This window comes from Homarus americanus, unplaced genomic scaffold (genome assembly GCF_018991925.1).
Source record: "Homarus americanus isolate GMGI-L3 unplaced genomic scaffold, GMGI_Hamer_2.0 scaffold30858, whole genome shotgun sequence".
Lineage (NCBI taxonomy): Eukaryota > Metazoa > Arthropoda > Malacostraca > Decapoda > Nephropidae > Homarus > Homarus americanus.
In genome coordinates this window covers 2,247,460-2,267,174 of record NW_024737697.1, presented here as the reverse complement: position 1 = coordinate 2,267,174, position 19,715 = coordinate 2,247,460, and the positions used below count along the sequence as shown (strand labels likewise).

The following is a 19,715-nucleotide window of genomic DNA, read 5'->3' as shown; positions in this document are numbered from 1 at the left end:
GAAGGAGGAGAAGTTAGAAGGAGGGAGTGAGCAAGGGAGGAGGAGTTAGGAAGGGAGGGAGTGAGTTAGAAGGAGGGAGGAGTTAGAAGGAGGGAGGAGAGAAGGAGGGAGGATTAGAAGGGAGGGAGGAGAGAAGGGAGGAGTGAGTTAGAAGGGAGGGAGGAGTTAGAAGGGAGGGAGTGAGAGAAGGAGAGGAGTGAGTTAGAAGGGAGGGGAGGAGTTAGAAGGGAGGGAGTGAAAGCTAGGAAGGAGGGAGTGAGTTAGGAAGGAGGGAGGAAAGAAGGAGGAGTGAGCGAAGGAGGGAGTGGAGAAGGAGGGAGTGAAAGGGAAGGAGGGAGTGAGTTAGAAGGGAGGAGTGAGAGAAGGAGGGAGTGAGAGAAGGAGGGAGGAGTTAGAAGGGAGGGAGTGAGAGAAGGGAGGGAGGAGTTGAAGGAGGAGGAGTTAGAAGGAGGGAGGAGTTAGAAGGAGGGAGGAGTTAGAAGGAGGGAGTGAGTTAGAAGGAAGGGAGGAGTTAGAAGGGAGGGAGGAGGAGAAGGAGGAGGAGAGAAGGAGGGAGTGAGTTAGAAGGAGGGAGGAGGAGAAGGGAGGGAGTGAGTTAGAAGGGAGGGAGTGAGTTAGAAGGGAGGGAGTGAGTTAGAAGGGAGGGAGTGAGTTAGAAGGGAGGGAGTGAGTTAGAAGGGAGGGAGTGAGCTAGAAGGGAGGGAGTGAGTAAGATGGGAGTGAGTGAGTGAGGTAGGTTGTGAGTGCATGCTGGTACAGTATGTGTTGGGCTGAAGGACTTGGTGCACCATATACGTACTGTACAGTATAATACTTCATGCCCTTGGCCCTCTACAGAGCCATTGCCATTTCCACTAGCAGAAATTATGGTAATGATATAACATCATAGAAATTGTAAAATATAAGTGAACAAATAATGAAGGTATAAATGAACTACTGTATAGTATGTAAAACAATGAACACACACTAAGCTTTTTTGCTATAGTGGGGTATTTTTTTTTATTTACTGTTATATATTGTTGGTTGATTGTGGAAATTCTGGCCCCATAACATCTCATTTTTCCTGTGTGATTAGCTTCCATTTCAGTGTCAGTTTCAATCTTCAACTAAATGAGGTGCAGCAATACATTGCATAGCATTAAATATGGTCCCAAGTGACAAATTCTTGAGAACATTTGCTGCAAAATTGACTTGGATGTGTGGTTGTTTTTTTGTATAAACATGGTTGTTGTAGTGCTTTAAATAGCAAAGCTAGTGAACATGGATATCATTTATACTCATGTGAGTTATGTTGTACCCTTGAGTAAGATAGCCTCCCCAACAGGTAAGGGAAGACACTGGTGATGAGGGAACTGTAAGGAGAGAAGTCTTGGGAACCCTAAGGAACCTCACTACAACAGGCAAGAGACATCATTGTCCCTACTGTAATTATACCACTGATGTTTCTACGTGTCTTATGAGACATGTTCGCACTCATACAGGGGAGAAGCCATTTCTCTGTCCTTACTGCCCACAGCGGGTGACACGCAAAGCTACTTTGATATCCCATATACATTGTCATACTGGGGAGAAACCCTTAGCATGTAGATATTGTTCTTATGTTTGTAGACAAAAGAGTAATATGAATAGACACATGAAGAAATATCATATGATAGATGTCAGTGATGATGATTCAGTGGACATAACCAAGTGATAAGGTTCTCGTTTATATTGGTGATATTTTTATTGAACTGCCGGTATAGAGTATGTAGATTAATGTGAATATTCCAAAAATCATTTCAGAAGATCGGAGGTGGAGGTTTTATTACTACAAATTGTATTATTGTCCATAACTTGAGCTTTTTAGAAAAAGATCTGTTGTATGAAAAGAAGAGTATAGAAAAATACAACTTTTGAGAGAGGAAAGGGTTCACAGGCTACTTTACACTACCCTGTAACTGTGTATGGACACACAGACATCGAGAGAAAGTACACTGTACTATAAGTTAATTTTATGAAAAACATATTTTTTCCTCCCCAACCTTAAGAATATGGCAGTCACAACTACTGTACTGTTTGTGTTATGGTATGTCTGATTTATGAAAAGTGACTAAGCAAACAGGGCTTGATATTACAGTAGAGTGAACAGCTATCGCAATATACAATATATCGGTCTAAATGGGTTCTGCCATGTTACTGTTACATAAATTGCATTGGTTTAACACTGAAATAAGGTTTCAAATCAAGGGACTTGCAGGAACCTAAAGTAGTAAGATATTTGTGGTTGTAAGTTTCAGTATGGCACCAGTTGTTTCATGGAGTCTAACCCACCATGATACTGTGGGTTTGCTCATCCCAGTTCGCCATGCTATCTCTGCATTACATATACCGTCGTTGTGAAGGGCAATGATAACACCTCACATCTTGTGATGTCTCTGATTATTCCTTGCTCCATTCTATGTAAGATCCCATTGATGTTTGGCATAGTGTTGGTATTCATTCACAATAACAACTCCAATTCATGTATTACCTGTACAGGTATATGATCTGAAGCCTCGGAGGATTCTCATCATTCGAAAACATATATACCTGTACAGTACTCATTCATGCTCAAAGGTTGCAGATGTAGAACTACCAACGGTTCAGAAGCAGTTCAAGTGATATTGTTCGGAAAGCCTCCAATCACATCAACCCCATGGCTAATGATACTATTTTGTGGGACTGCACCTGTACTAAATAAATTCTTTGGTCTTAAAAATGTAGTAGAGGACCCCATAATTATTGTTATAGCTGGTCTACCCCATGTATGTGCTGAGATACATCATAGTTATTTCCAAGCCATTTTAAAGGGCTTGAAGTCACCTGACAATGTGACAAACAATAGACTTAAATTCAACATCCCCACATGTTATGTAAAAAAAAAAAAAAAAAGTGGTGTTTACTATTCCTGGACAATTGCCTTTTTAGAGGTTTGGTTTTTATTCCCACATCCAGCCAGCTTACATTTTCCCTATTCCCATTTTTAGAGTTACATTAGCCAAAGCTGTGTCAATTTGTATATTTCTTCATAGCTAAGAATGTGTGACCACCTTATGAAAGAGATTGACAAGCCTCGCGGATCTAATGACGGGTGTAATGTGCTACCATGTTTTTACTGTACAGTGGTCCCTCGGTTAACGAGCACAATTCGTTCCAGAAGGTTGCTCGTTAACCGAAACCATTGTTTCAATGGGTTTTTGGGTAATTGGTTCCAGCTCACCGAAAATTACATACAAACTAAAAATAAATGCAATAAAGTACACTTACTTTGAGGTGTGCATGTAGAAGGCTCCTGGTTGATGATGATGATGATGGGAATTAGAATGGGGGTGGAGGAGAAGGGAGAAGAGAAGGCATTGGGGTGGAAGAGAAGTCACCCCATGCCGCCATTACACCCATAAAATTTTAGTTCACTTGGTGTAATTCAAGATTATTTTCTTTAAATCAACACTGCACTGTGCTATATATTATCAATATGTAAAATATATTTCCTAAAGCAAAGGAATTTAAGCCCTAAAACCGATTACTGTATTGGCGGACTAATACTACAGCTGGTGGGCAGCCAAATGCAGGTGAAAACATGTTGGGAAAAATTCGTAAGGAATTCGTTAATCGAGGGTTAGCTCGTTATCCGAAGTGAAGAATCTTATGGAAGGTAATTCGTTAACCGAAATTTCGTTAACCGAGGCGCTTGTTAACCAAGGGATCACTGTATATATTTCTTTTATGTTTTCTGCTGTTATTGACTCCATACACTATAACACCCTCTAAGTGTATTTACCAATTTTAGTGCCATAGACTGTCTTCTGCTCCATTAGACTCACCGGTTATGATACTCTCTTCTGTTATTGACTGACCTTCATACAACAAATGAGTAGAAATATAAAAAATATTATATATACTGTACTGTATGTAAATTTTCTGGAATAGGATTAATGGCAGCATCATTGCTGACACTAAACCCTTTAATACCTGCATGCTTTATAATATATTTTTAAGTTTGATAGTTTGTACATTATTAAAGACAAGAAATTGTCCTTGGGAGGATAGGCTACATAGTGAGTATATGTCACTATCGTTACATCCTTCCTTGTTATAAACCTTAGTTGCTATTACAGGAACATACTTATACTGGTTTCCTTTCTGATGCATGATGATGCAAAAGTAAAATGAAGTGGAACAAATAACCAACCCTTGATACTAATTTATCCCGCATTGATGATGACCCGCTAAGCTAAAATATGAAAGGAATATCTGTACCAGTGTACCAGTCACCACTGTTAGTTCACTGTACCAGTTCCACATTGTGTTCAGTGGGTGTATTTTAACTATGTGTAGCATGTTGAAGTATATAGCAGAGGAATATAATTTCAAGAAGTGTGTGTTTCAATTCACCTTGAGTCTAAGTGGTTTTGTACATGAAAAAGTGTAAGAGATCTTGCACTTTATGTGGTACATACTTCCCTTCAGCAGCAATGACATCTGAAACTCCTGCTCGTTGTAATCCCTTCCTGTTATCTAAATGAGCTGCAGCAAGATTGCCAGAACCGATATTGAGGTTTTATTTCATCATCACTTCCCGGCAAAACATACGTAAGTGTCAGTTCATTTAAGCTGTTCTTCTTGTGACATGTATAGTACTGTACATGTTTTTCTGAAACTGGTACAGTATGTCTTTCCTATGGCTGCCTGTGGCTCAACTAGGATTTGAAATGTTGGAACCAACAAAACCTGAAGGAATTCTGCAGCCCTTCAGTTTTGCCCTTGTTTGTTGTTAATTCAGAATAGCACTTTGTATGTCACAGAATATTGTAGACTTCCTTATTGTAGACTTCCTTATTGTACTCCTCTTTATTGTTCAATAATTGCACCAATATAATTTATGTCTTGCACATTTTGCCTGGCCTTGGCACATTGCCCAATGTTTGCAAGCTCTCCTCTTTCCTTTTGTGTTCATAACTAGATTTTTCATCCAACTGACAGATGATACACAAAGTGTTTTGTTAACAGATAATTCATTTATGGAGGCCTATTCCTTTCTTTAACTTTACATCAACCCAACTATGCAATCTGAAAAGGAAATACCACGGATTGCACGAAAAAATAACATAACTAACGATACATTACAGTGTGTTTCATTTATATATATCTGACACATTTAATTTTGTAATAAAACATGACAAATAAAAAAATATGTTTTTTTACTGTGAAGTACAGGACTGAGGGATTGTGTCACATCCATTAAATGCTGTCCATTATAATTTATGCACTCCTTACAACTAAATAGTAGAGGTATATTGTGTATAACTGCCTTCATTTGTCATTATCAATAGCTCTGATGACTTCAGTAATTCTAATATTAAGTTCATCTTTATTTGGTACATATTATGTTCCTTTATTCAGATCTTTGTGGCTTCACCTTTAACACCAAAAAATAGTTATTTAAGTATGCAGTACAGATATACCTTAAAAACTTATACTGTACAATGAAAATGTGTTATGCATAAATGGAACACCTTACAGTGTATATTTAATAATAAATTTATATGCAACTGGCAAATATTGTACAGTGTTGATCAGGTTTATGAAATTCAGTTTTGTGTTACACATTTAGATTTACAGGGTACTGTACTGTACTGTATGTCCAAATATCACACAATATTATGGTAGTGTTATCAAACAAAGATATTAGAAGGAATTTTATTCACTTCCAAATGATCTAGATTAATGATAGAATAATCTGTTATTTAAGTGTCATTATTACATACAGTAGAGTCCCGATCTAACAAACTAAATGGGAGGAAGGACGGACTGTCCGTTAAAGCCGAAAGTCTATTATATCCAGATCGGGAATAATTACGAACTCTATTATATACCAACATAGTCCAAAGTGACCATGTTGGTCACTTATCACCACCAAAACTCACCATCACCACCATCATCACCAACACTCACCACCATCAACACTCACCACCACCATCAACACTCACCACCACCATCAACACTCACCATCACCACCATCAACACTCACCATCACCACCATCAACACTCACCACCACCACCATCAACACTCACCACCACCACCATCAACACTCACCACCACCATCAACACTCTACCAACACTCACCACCTCAACACTCGCCACCATCAACACTCACCACCACCATCATCACTCACCACCACCAGCACTCCCTACCATCAACACTCACCACCACCAACACTCACCACCACCATCACTCACCATCACCATCACTCACCATCACCACCAACACTCACCACCAACACTCACCACCATCAACACTCACCACCACCATCATCACTCACCACCACCAACACTCACCACCATCAACACTCACCACCATCAACACTCACCACCATCAGCACTCACCACCATCAACACTCACCACCATCAACACTCACCACCACCATCAACACTCACCACCCAATCAGCATATAGGTACAGTCACCCAAAAAAGTTCTGTCGCGAACCACGATTCAGACTCGTGAACCCGAAGCAGTAGACACTGATACATCATTCTGTCCATAAATGCTTCGGATTCAAGAGTCTGAATCTCGGGGTTCATGGTTCGCGACAGGACTTTTTTGGGTGACTGTACCTTGAGTTCTCCCTTAATACTATCAGTTCACATACTTAAGATTATATGCATGGACACTGGTATAATTCGTATAAAACAACATACAGCATACGAATTATGCCTTCCAAAAGTTTAGTTTTTTTTGTGACATAACACTAGCACAGTGAGTTTGAATGTTATGCAGCTGTAATATGAATCAAAAGAAATTATAGAGGCCAGTACCAATGTACACAGTACAGTGGTGGTAGTGAGTGTTGGTTATTTTGGTGATGGTGAGAACACTCGCCATCAACAACTGGTGTTTGCAGGATAAGAACGCATTCAAACCGGGGTGACAGAGTGGCAGCCTGGAGGTTAGTGGAATAAACAAAGTTTCTCTACATGTTAGTAACACAAACAGCACTTGTTGGTTGTAAGTTGTGGAGGGGGGGGATAATGACCGCTGCCTGCCAGGCACAAGAAAACAGCTGACTTGTATGTATTATGGATTTTCATTTTCTCTAGTAAAAATAACTTGAGTCACAAATATTTACTGTATTACAATATGCAGAAATTAGTCATAAAAGAGCAAGAATGTCGAACAAGTTAAATGCCACTGGTAAAATATTTTACACGAAGAGGAAAGCATTGATTGGCAGCGAGTACACATGGGTACGTCGGTCTCATTGGTGGAGAGACTGTAAACAAGCAAGGCCGATGTCGGTGAGTCTTGAGTGTTCTGTCTTGTAACTTTTGCCTTGTATTAAGGATTTTAATTTTTTCCCCTTATAAAAAATAACTCCAGGACAGGACCAAAGAGTTCTATAAAGAATCAGCATTATGCAGGGTAAAACTAAATGGAGTACAATATTATTGTAATTATTTGTGATCATCTGGATATGAATGGGCCGTTATTTTTTACTTTAACGAACCTGAATCCGAATGTCCGTTAAAACCGAGTTCGTTATTGATGTCGTCTGTTATATTAGGGGTTTACTATATACAGTATCATACGTATGGGAGAAAAATATATTTTGTAGTCTATGAAAATGGTATGGGCTCAGTGATAAACAAATTATATAAACCATTAATTTTCCTGTGATAACATAATAAAAAACAACTGTTATAAAGAAATAGATTAACACTCACCATTCCTTGCTGGCTGTCTGTGTAGATCCCATTTTCCTCTCCCCAGCCACTGATGAATAATGATGAAGGTGGTTGAGGGTGTTTGGGAGCCATAACAAGCAAGAGGAACACAGTTGTTATGAGAGCAGTTTAGCACACGTGCGACATGGACAAATGTTTAACCCAGACTGAGACGGAGGGAGCGGGGCAAGTGTGGACCAGCCTCCCTGGACAAGAAGGACACCGTGCGGGATGCCACAAAACTCCTGCGCTCCCCGTACCGGCCGCAAAAATGCCCGCAACTTTAAAACTACCCGCAGACATTCTTGGGTACATCCAGGGTGTCATCCGCGAATAATAGAGGACCGTGAAATAAAAATCCGCAAATTATCTGGGCGTACTGTATGTGAATTTGCGGTCTCCCGTAAGTTAAGGAATCCCCTAGTTGCTGTCTCCAGGAGGCTAAATTCTATCTAATCCAACTCCAGAATTAGAAATACAGTGGTCCCTCGGTTAACGAACACAATTCGTTCCAGAAGGTCATTCGTTAACCGAAACCATTGTTTCAATGGGAATTTGGGTAATTGGTTCCAGCTCACCGAAAATTACATACAAAGTAAAAAAAAATAATGCAGTAAAGTACACTTACTTTGAGGTGTGTATGTAGAAGGCTCCTGGTTGATGATGATGATGATGGGAATTAGAAGTGGGGGTGGAGGAGAAGGGAGAAGAGAAGGAAGTGGGGGTGGAAGAGAAATTACTCCATGCTTGATGCTGTCATTTCACCCATAAAATTTTAAGTTCACTTGGTGTATTCAAGATTATTTTCTTTAAATCAACACTGCACTGCAATATATATTGTCAATATGTAAAATAAATTTCAGAATGACCAATAATTGTACATTAAAAGTCCAAAAATCCGGATGCCAAAAATCCGGACCACCTGAGAATCCGGACTTTTCGAAAACTCAAATTTTTTTTTTTTTAGCGGGCTTTTGTGGGTATGTGCGCATGCGTGAGCACCACAGCTGCACAGCGACAACAAGCAACCACGTGGTCGCCACTTTAAAACGAGCAATCAAACTGTGACAACATATGTAATTTTGATTCCTAGTCTTTCCATTTACAAAGTACTGTACAAGCCCATAATAATGGCTCCTAAAGTAGATAAACTTCGTTGTGTGAAGAGAAAGAAGAACACGTTGAAATTGAGTGACAAACTTGAAATAATTAAGAAACTAGAACGTGGTGTGAGCAATACTGTTCTAATGGAAACATACGACATTGGAAAGTCTACAATTTATGATATAAAAAAGGCAGAATAAAATTCTAGAATTCACAGCATTTTCTTTAAAACTGCTCGTTTTGATAAATGAGGCATGCTATATTTGCTAATGAATAAACTATCAAAATGTACCTGTTCATCTCTTCTTTATTCCTCCTTAAATTTGAATTTTAAAAGTACTGCCTGAGAATCCGGAAAATCTGGACCTACCCAATCCCCAAGCAGTCTGGATTTTTGGACTTCTACTGTACTGTAAAAACGTAAAAATAGTTATGTTCAAGAGAGTCTCAAGCAAGATGCTACCTTCACTGAGCAGAGGCACAAACTGATGCCATTCTGGGCAAGGTAGGTAGATACCAGGTAGCCTCACTCCCATAGGCTCTACGCTAATGAAAATAAATTTGAAATTTTTATTTACGTATTTTTGAAGGCTTATGATGGTATTAAGAGTTGTACAATAAATGTATGGAATGGAGATTTTTTGTTTTATTTTAATTGGAGCCACAGATTAAATATATAAAATAAATATAAATATCTTTGTTGTGACGCTTGTGACTGCTGGATTCAATCCAACGTCGCTGATTGGCTAGCGATGACATCACTTATTAAGCTCCGCCCACTTGGTTACATCAAACAGTAGAAGCGGGAAATTTACAAGTGAAAGTGGAGTGTTTTTCTTTTATAACAATGACTTATTGTGCTGTAGCCACCTGCTAGTATATTTTGATTAGAGAAAGAATCTATACAGATAATAATACCACAATATTACAAATGCATGAAGTGACAAAAGGGGCGTGGTTTAGCGATCTCGAGAGTAGAGTTGCCAATTAGTGATTTCTTATGGGCCTGCGTGAGGCTACCTGGTATCTACCTACCTTGATTCTGGGTGAGTCAAGTGGCTGTTTGGCGTGCTAAAAACTAGTTCCCTTTACTTCAATTATGTTAAATAATTGTTAAAATGACTAAAAATTTTAATATAAGACTTGAAAAACTAATGAATAGTACAACCTTCTTGATATTTACTCAAATGGTAACGAATTTAAGCCCTAAAACCGATTACTGTATTGGCGGACTAATACTCCAGCTGGTGAGCAGGCGAAAACATGTTGACACGATTTCATAAGGATTTCGTTAACCGAATTTTTTTTCGTTAATCGAGTTGAAGATTCTTATGGAAGGTAATTCGTTAACCGAAATTTCGTTAGCCGAGTCGTTCGTTAATTGAGGGACTACTGTATGTTGAGAATATAGAATGAAGTCATGCATTGTTATTTACATGCAACATTGTCTCTTAACTATGAAAAAGATTCACATCACTATTTACAAACAACATTGTCTAATAAGAATGAGAATAAAGACATCACCATTTACTTTGTTTAGATATACAGTATGTTTTTCATTTTGCATATAAGATAAAAGTAAACTGCACACGATTGTCAAGAAGTGTACCTACTTTACATATATCCCCCAGTGCCATTCTTCTGGGATGCAACTGAGCAAATCTCTTCACAACTGCATCCACATCCACCTCTCTCTTATTGTGGTCATGAAGCAGTGCCAGTCCTGTGAGTCCGCTCTCCACCATGGTGCTCCGGGTCTAAGTTTTCAGTCTTCTTTGCGCAGATACGCACCTCTCACATTCTGATGTGGTGACGGTAAGGATGCATAACACTTGCATTGCCTTGTAAATGTTACTTTAGATAATGGGATCACATTCAGATAAGGTTTCAGCAACTGTTGCTGGGAGAGGTTCACCTCTCAGGACCGTTTGATTCCATTTCTCGTCCCACAGTCCTTCCCAACTCCCAGTGTCTGGGAGTTGGGCAGTACTTCTTCACATATTTTATGGACTAACCTGAATGAAGTTTTCCAATCAGGAAGTTTTTCACCATCTCAGGCATGGCTACCCAACCCTGAACCACATCCTGTTGGTCATCATCAAAGCTGCTTTCAAGCTCCTGGCTCAAGTGGTCCAAAAATGATATTGTCGTGTTGATTATGTAGTAGGCCTCTGAAGTGGTAGGTGGTGCATTAGCTCTGTTCTTCTGGCGACCACTGATCCAGGGAGTGTCTACTGACAAACTGAGACTGGTAGCATGGTCAACTGCCTTACTGTAAATCTACTTGTGGGTGTCCTCCACCTTTTTTTGCATTTCCTTTACTGCACTAGCTACAATCTGCACATCCTGATAGGCTGTCATTATATCAATTGCCTTGGCTTGGAGCTTAGTTGTTAACCCTCTAAGCAGAATCAAGGCTTCACCCGGAAGAGTGGCAGCAAAGATGAACTGGAAAGTGGCTATTGTATGGTATTAACCTTTGCATTAGAGTCAGAGTTCCAAATGCCATTGTGATTGTTGGCAATGGTCTCCAGAATGTTCAGGATGGGCTCTTCCAAGTCCAGAAAGCCCTCAATAGCATCTATGCGGCCTATCCACCTCGTGACACACACGTCTAGCAGAACTCTCCCACTTTATGTCCAAGGAGGTTCTGGCACTTTGGTGAGAAGCTGAAAAACCTTGCAAGTTCCCCTCAGGTGTCCATTATGTTTTTAATACATTGTTGACTGCAGGTACTTACTACACATAAGTTCAGCTTATGAGCTGCACAGTGGAAGTATTTGGCAAGGAGATAATCTTCCTTGATCCTTGCAGCAGCACCTTTGCAAGGTCCCATCATATCCTTGGCCAACACACATGTTGAAGTAAAGTCCAAGGTCACATACAGCTTTTTTTATTATGTCTGCAATGGACTCTCCTGTAATGACTGGCATTCATAATACCCTACAAACTCCTCCCTGATATATCTTTCACTGTCAACAAATCTTTGGACCAGAGGCAGTTGCCCAGTGTTGCTTTCATCAATGGCCTCATCTGCCCGCACAACAATTATACCACCACCCTCTCTTATCTTGTCCACGATTTCTTCCTGAATAACTTGGCCACATATATTTAGAAGTTCACTCTGTACGGTCTTTGAGTGATAGGTAGCATATTTAGGACAACCCCAGGAAGGGTTGGGTTCCAGATATGGGTCACGTGGAGGTGGCGAGTGGCTGGTTGTGGAATTTTCTGTAGCATGGCACACGATTAGCTGACTGAGATCTGGTGCACAGTTATTATTGATTACAATAAAACTGAAACTTAATTTTTTTTTATTCGCCAAAATTCTGACCAACTTCCGTAAGTCATGTAAGACGGTCTGGATCCTCCACTGGCGTGTGGAGGTCAGAGGGTCTGCATCGCAGAGCACTGTTGCTATGGATGTTACTGTGTTGCTAAAGCGAGCATCAGGTGTTACTGTATCGCATTTTGTATGCAAACTTGTATTATTTTTGCAGTTTTTATACTTTCATTATTGCTGTACCTGTATACTGGTAATATGCATTTTTTGATGTTTAAATACTTACAATTTATAGTTTTAATGTTACAGTGTTCAGTTAAAGCTACCTTAGGGGGTGAATCTAGTGATCTGAAGTTAGTCTTCACTGCCAGTTACTGTGGGTTTCTGTGCATTTTGTACATTTTAGACCTGGTGCTCCAAATTCCTGAAAAAACCCTGTCACATAACTCCCAGATCCCATAGCTGTAATAAGATTTAACAGACATACCACATCAGCTCCATTATTAAACCACTTTTCCCTAAATAGAGAATTCTCCTCTTCCTTGGATATTTTAACCTTAACTTAGACAGTATCATGTACATTTTATTTCTTGATCCATAACCCCTATATGGAATACTACAGGCAAATACTGGTATGTAGAGTACAAAAAACTTTTAGTGTTGCATCATTAGATATGTTCCAGTCCCAAGCTCCACCCTTTTTCTAGTCACTGCATGGTTGCATCTCTCTCTCTTCTGCTGTTACACAGTTACTTTGCTCCATGTTTCTCAGAACTGTCTTCCTGTCTACCAGAGTCTTTACATTGATTCAGAGCCATTCAATTTGTTTCTTCTTCTAATAAGTACAGTTTTCAAATTTCCAGAAGTAGAATACTGTACAAAGTTCCTCCAAAACATTTTTCAGTTCAATAGCTCTTAAATGAAAGTCATTTCTTGAATCCACATTTATTTATTTATTTCTTTCCCCCTCCCTCCTTTAGACTGTACCAATATACAGTACTGTAGTGTTAGATGGGAGACCATGTTCAATAGAAGATTCATTTGCTCATCAAGGTTTTGAATTATACCTTAGTACTGTGCTGTAATGTATCCATCCTAAAGTAGTATTAAAATGTGATACATACATATATTTAAGGACAGCTCCAATGTACCTATGGTAGGGAAAGAAAACTAAACTGGTTTAAGGGTGGTAGTAGAGTTTAAGGCCTTTTATATGGCAGGCTAAGACAGGCATTGCCTACAGGTGGGGCCGGATAGTGACTGTCAGTGGATGGGAAGGGGCAGAACCCTTGGACCACCAATCATGAAGAATAAGAAGAAAGATGAATTCAGGAGGATCCATCAATGTCCCTTCTGTACATACTCTACTGTGTTCTTCAATAACATGAGGAAACACGTCAGGACTCACACTGGAGAAAAGCCGTACAAGTGCATACACTGTCCTTTTCGTTCCAACCAAAACAGCAGTCTGAAACGGCACATGTTTAACATCCATAATGAAGGTGAATATGAATTTTACTACAGTTGACTGTACTTTATTATGTCTTGTGAATAATAATACAACCTTTACTGTATTGAAATACTGTACTGTAAGTCCTTTCATAACTTTAATTACATATGTTTCATAATAACTGATACCTGTAGTGGTAAAACTTGGCCAGTTATTATTAAGTTTAATTTTTTCTCTTCTTTTTTTTTCATTTAGAAGATGATTGCTCATGTTTATTTTCTAAAGTTCATGCAGTACAGTAACACTATTTTGAGTGAAAGATTAATATAAGGTTGTTTTTGCAGGTGCAGGCATTCAAGAAGTGTTGAAAGATTTACAGCTACACTAGTAATGAAGAAGTGTTTGATTGTGTTGACCTCTCAGTGTAAGGTAGTTTGAATAAATAAAGTTTTAGACGTTACTGCAGTTATCCATCAATACTAAAAATATGTCCAGTGCTATGTATACAGTATTGCTGGTTATGTGAAGCATTAACCATGTACAATAGTGTGCATAGGGTCAAGTGCTGGTTATGCTAGATAGCCATCATAGTTTTGGCTATATTAAATACCAGACATATTAGGCTAGGTGGTCCTCATTATATTAACACTCTTGGGTTTAGGGAGGTGAACTCGGGGTCTGGCTGGACACCCACCTCACCGCTCTTGACCGAACCACACGAGAGATAATTGAACATAATGAGTCATAACACTCTTGCTATTGAGATAAAAATGTGGGGTTTGTGAAATTAGCATTGTTAATAAATTACCAACAAATAGCTTTATACAAGTAATCACGATAAAATAATTATTTCTATGCGTAAGGTCGAGTAGAACACAAAATTTTTTGTTTACGCTTAATGAAAACGTTTATACATCACTTTATACCTTTGTTATTTCAAGTGATTGCAATATGAACTTTATTCTTTTATAAAGCATACATATTAGCAAACAATAGTTGTGAAAAGTTTATATCGCACTAGGCAACAGTGGTGTAAATTTGTGTTCTGATGATCACGGCCGGGCCAAGTACAGATTATTAACTTTTTCATCTGAGCGCAAAAGACAACTGTACATATTGAGTCATAGTAATCTTACTATTGGAGATAAAAAAGGTCGGGTTTGGTGCATTAACATTGTAAATACATTGTCTACAAATAATTTTACAGAGGTAATCAAAATAAAATTATTAAATCTATATGTAAGCACGAGTATAACAAATTGTAGTGCATGGCTGCCACTCAAGCCCCCAAATGCGCATATTCCTCGCTCAAAGTTTCTGTACGTATTATTTACATAAATTATACTTAATGTGTTTACAAATGCTAATTATTTTCGAAATTCAAATGAAAAAATTATTGTAAATTACAGTATTACCCCGCTTTACACGGTTTCACTTTCCGCGATTTCTCATTTACGCAGTACCTTATCAGAACCGGACTTTCATTTTCCGCAGTGCATCTACTCATATACGCGGTGAAGTATAATTTTTATTTTTTTTATTTAGCTCATAAAATTCATACAAATTACCCGGCCAGAATATAATTTACATTGCTGGAATTCTTACAATATGATGATCATTTTGAATATAAACATCATGGATTTTGCATTAGACATACAAATTTTAGATCTAATGTAATAATTTGGTTTACGCAAAGCAAATATTTTATCTTTTGTGCAAAATATATGAAGTTTACATTCAAAATATTCCCTGACCTGCAAGGAATCCAGAAATGTCAATTATATTATCCTAGCTTTAGTCTGAGGTATTATATATTACTAAACGTTAAAATCTAGTGTTTTCACCCAAACATTTCTCAGAGAGGTAGGAGCTAGTGAGCTGGGAAGAGGGGGGGGGGGGGGATTTGAGTCCATTATTTGAATGGACATTAACCTGGCGACTGTATTTCTCTTAAATATTAATTGTGTGAGCATACCATCATAAAATTTAGATGTTATTTTTACTACAACATAGGTATTGTGTCGGAAAAAGTGGATTTTGGGGGTCGGGCCAGTCTCTATTGGAATTAATCCCATATATTTTGTTGTTCACTTTACGCGGTTTTCACTTTCCGCGGTACCTTGTGGGTTCAATTGACCGCGTAAATCGGGGTACTACTGTATTGGTAAAATGTAATGCATAAAATTATTTTATAATTTTTTTTTACAAAAATAAATGAATTTCTGTATTTACATGTTTGTTGATATTGGAGTGCTTGGTGATGTTCCTCCCCCCCCTCCTTCTCTGTGCCCCACAGTGCCGTACTTAGCCTGAACAGGGTGACTAAATCTAGTTTTAGCGGGAGTACGGGTAGTGGGTAGTGCACACGTGTGAGGAAGACGAGCGGTCACGAGGTAAGCCACGCTGCGTTGGCTGAGATACCACATGTGCAACAGATTTTTTCTTTTTTCTTTTAGCCACAACAACATGCCGAGCAGTTCCTTTTACACTAAGACTGCTTGTTGAAGAGCCAGACAAACTATCACTTGCACTAGAAGGGCCAGGGACACTGGGAGAGGCCTCAAGAGGCACCACACTATCACCATGTGGTACAATCTCCTTGTACCTTTTATGTTTTCCACTCCTACACCTTTGCCAGCAACACGAGGCATGGTTCAAAACTCTCACAACACTGTTATCAATAAATGAAATCACTGTGATGAATGAGAAATCAGCACAAGCCAGGAGAAAATGGGAAATGTAGGTCAAGGTTATGTCCCGTGCCATTGAACCACAAAGGGTGACTGGTATGGTCACTCTCGTAACATTGAAGATAGCCTACATAGGTGCCAGACCACACAGATGTTGGCAAATGTACATCTTCCGTATGTAGTGTTCATACGCAAATATAAAATTATTTTATTGTAATTTTTTAGTTAATACTCAAATTTGCATATGAAAACTTTAAAGCAATAATTTAGATCATACACAAATTTGCATATGAAAACCCCAAGAGTGTTAAATATATTTTAATTGAGTGGAGGTCCAGGATACACACAATACAGTACCAAGGATAGTTTAAAAGATTCTACTGGGTATATAAGATGCAATGTATATTTTAGGATGTATCAAATTCTTGGCAAATTGTAAAGAAGTGTTTTGGTTATATCAAACATTTGACTTTATAGGTGCTGTTAAGATATGTCATTAAATACATTCTGAAAAGTGTTCTTGGTTACACTTTCCCAAAAAGCTACTGGTTATAACAACAGTGCACTGTATTGTAGGTTATAACAAGAGTACAGTATGTATCTTTTAGTGGGTGATACAGTATTATGGGTTATAACAACAGTACAGTATGTATCTTTTAGTGGGAGATACAGTATTAGGGGTTATAACAACAGTACAGTATGTATCTTTTAGTGGGTGATACAGTATTATGGGTTATAACAACAGTACAGTATGTATCTTTTAGTGGGAGATACAGTATTATGGGTTATAACAATAGTACAGTATGTATCTTTTAGTGGGAGATACAGTATTAGGGGTCATGTTGATGTTTTGTGTCAAAGATAAAAAAAGTTGAATTTAATGACAAATGTGACATGCATAGTGTAGGTTGTAGTGCATTACAGTACATGACTGGCTTCATTCACTCCCAAAAAGCAGTTTGTTTCTTATGCTAGACACACTATACATGCAGTACGAGTGCAGTATGTCCCACCACTTGCTGCTATATTAGTACAATGTCAATCATACTTATCTGCAAGTTGCTTGTTGTGTGACATAATAAGAATGAAGGTTTGGTGTTTATTCTGCATGTAAATAACCCTGATATGTAGAAAAAAATTTTACATGTACAGTATTATTTAATTATTTGCTAATTTTCCTTCAAAATATTGTTCAAGCAGTGTCTCCATTTTGTGGTTGTTAAAGTATCTCAAGAGCAACCTTGTTATGTGTTTATATACATGTACAGTACAGTACAGTACAGTACAGTAATGCTTACAGTGTGTTAAGTGTATATTCTTATGTCAAACATATCCATTCACCATTCATTATTCATCCTCATACATTTAAATGTTAATGATCAAACATGAGTTCATTAAAGATTTATAACAAAAGGAGTGTTATGACTTATTAGTCTCATAAGTGAAATCCATGCCAATTGTTTCATATACTGTATATAGTGTGTGTGTGTGTGTGTGTGTGTGCGCGTGTGCGCGCGTGTGCACGTGTGTGTGTGTGTCAGAGAGGCTGACATTTGGCAGGGAACCATAGGGACAAATGGATTTTGCCAAGTGTAATCCCAACGGCCTACTCCTCCTCAGCAAGAGTGCTGCACACAACCTCACTATCACCAATACCTTGTTTAGGCAGTCCGACAAATTCAAGGGTTTGTGGCAACACCCACGATCCAAACACTGGCCAAGCGTGGCTCAGACCACTGCTACACTGCTCATCGGCTCGTCAGAACCAAGCTCTCACTTCACATTGCCCCAAAACAGCAAAGGCAGCAAGCCTCCAGAAGATGTTTTAACACTTAGCATCTGGAGGATCCAGAGGTAGCACTTGCTTTCAGAGAGCAGCTCAAACATGGGCTGACAAACAACCCAACAACAAACAACCCCTAATCCCAGCGCCGAATGGGATATTCTCGACACAGTCATGAGAAAAACCTGCAGAGACACCCTCGGCCCGATTGAAAGAATACACCAGGACTAGTTTGACGAAAATGACCCGGCAATGAATGTACTCGTCGATGATAAACTTGCTGCTTTAACTAACTGGCAGAACAACCCTCAGTCTCGGACAAAAGCTGATACCTTCCACAAGTAGAAAGCGGCGGCCCAGCGGGAACTTTGCAATCTAAAGAACGATTGGTTTAAAAATAAAGCATGTGAAACACAAAAATTTGCAGATCAGGATAAGATGCACGAATTTTTCAGTTCCACTAAAACATTTTACGGGCAGCCCCCCTCCACTCATCTGACGGTAACTCCATAATTAAAGATGATGAAGGCATCCTTCAGCGCTGGAAAGAGCACTATCATTCACTGCTCAACCGAAACATTGATGTGGATGTCCTGACTACCCAGCAGGTCCCTCAGCATCCAGAGCTGACCCACCTCAGCTATCCTCCATCCCTGGATGAGGTAGCTACTGCCATCAAACAGATGAAAAATAACAAAGCCTCAGAGCCTGATGGAATCCCATTTGAGGTGTATAAAACAGGAGGACCTCTACTTACCAGTCATCTCCATTCTCTCCTGGAGAATATATGGGAAAAGGAGGAAATCCCCTAGGCTCTTAAAGACGCCTCCATCGTCAATATTTATAAGAACAAGGGAGACCAGTCATACTGTGGCAACTACCACGGGATTTCGCTGCTGTCCGTAGCTGGCAAGATTATTGCCCGAGTCCTTCTAAACAGACTTCTTCCTGAGGCGGAAAACTTCCTCCCAGAATCCCAATGTGGCTTTAGACCATCAGATGGCACCACTGACATGATCTTTGCTGCCCGTCAGATACAGAAAAAGTGCAGAGAACAGCGCCATGACCTGTACATGGATTTCGTCGACCTAACCAAGGCCTTCGACTCGGTCAACAGGGAAGACCTCTGGTGGGCCCTCAGCCATTTTGGCTGTCCACCAAATTTCATCGCCATTGTGAGGCAACTCCACGATGGCATGTACGGCAGTGTCCTGCATGATGGTACCCATTCTGAGTTCTTCCCCTTCTAAACGGGGATTAAACAAGAGTGTGGACTGGCACCTACTCTCTTCTCCATTTTCTTGGCTGCCTTCCTTACTCGTGCCAGTGCCACTTTAGCTGGCGGGGTGGACATCGAGTACTGGATGAAGGGTCTTTTCAACATGAGATGACACCAGGCAGGAACAAAGGTGTCCACAGCTTCCATTACTGAGCTTCAGTATGCAGACAACCTCACCCTTGTTGCTCACACTGAATGCTACTACAGGAGATCCTGAACACCTATGTAGATGAATATGCACACTTCGGCCTTGAGGTGAATGTATGTAAGACTCAGATTCTCTTTCAGCCTGCCCCTGGTTCAGCCACACCTCCATCATCTATCCAGCTTAATGGTACTACCCTCTCTAATGTTACCCACCTTCGGTATCTCAGCTCCCACCTG

General features: G+C 39.4%; 1 protein-coding gene across 5 annotated transcripts in view; it reads left to right on the top strand.

The window, feature by feature from the left end:
• LOC121873535 (zinc finger protein 135-like) overlaps positions 1–19,715 on the top strand; it is a 92,044-nt gene that overhangs the window by 41,477 nt on the left and 30,852 nt on the right. Inside the window, exons 6-7 of one of the 5 annotated variants that reach the window (XM_042377157.1) lie at positions 13,373–13,631; positions 13,924–15,053. The exons of 3 other annotated variants lie outside the window; for them this stretch is intronic. In XM_042377157.1, coding sequence (XP_042233091.1) covers positions 13,373–13,631; positions 13,924–13,967 — 303 coding nt within the window. In that variant the 3' untranslated portion in view covers positions 13,968–15,053. Of the gene's footprint in view, positions 1–1,324; positions 2,912–13,372; positions 13,632–13,923; positions 15,054–19,715 lie in introns of those variants that run through there. One more of the 5 variants, XM_042377156.1, reaches the window with a different exon arrangement.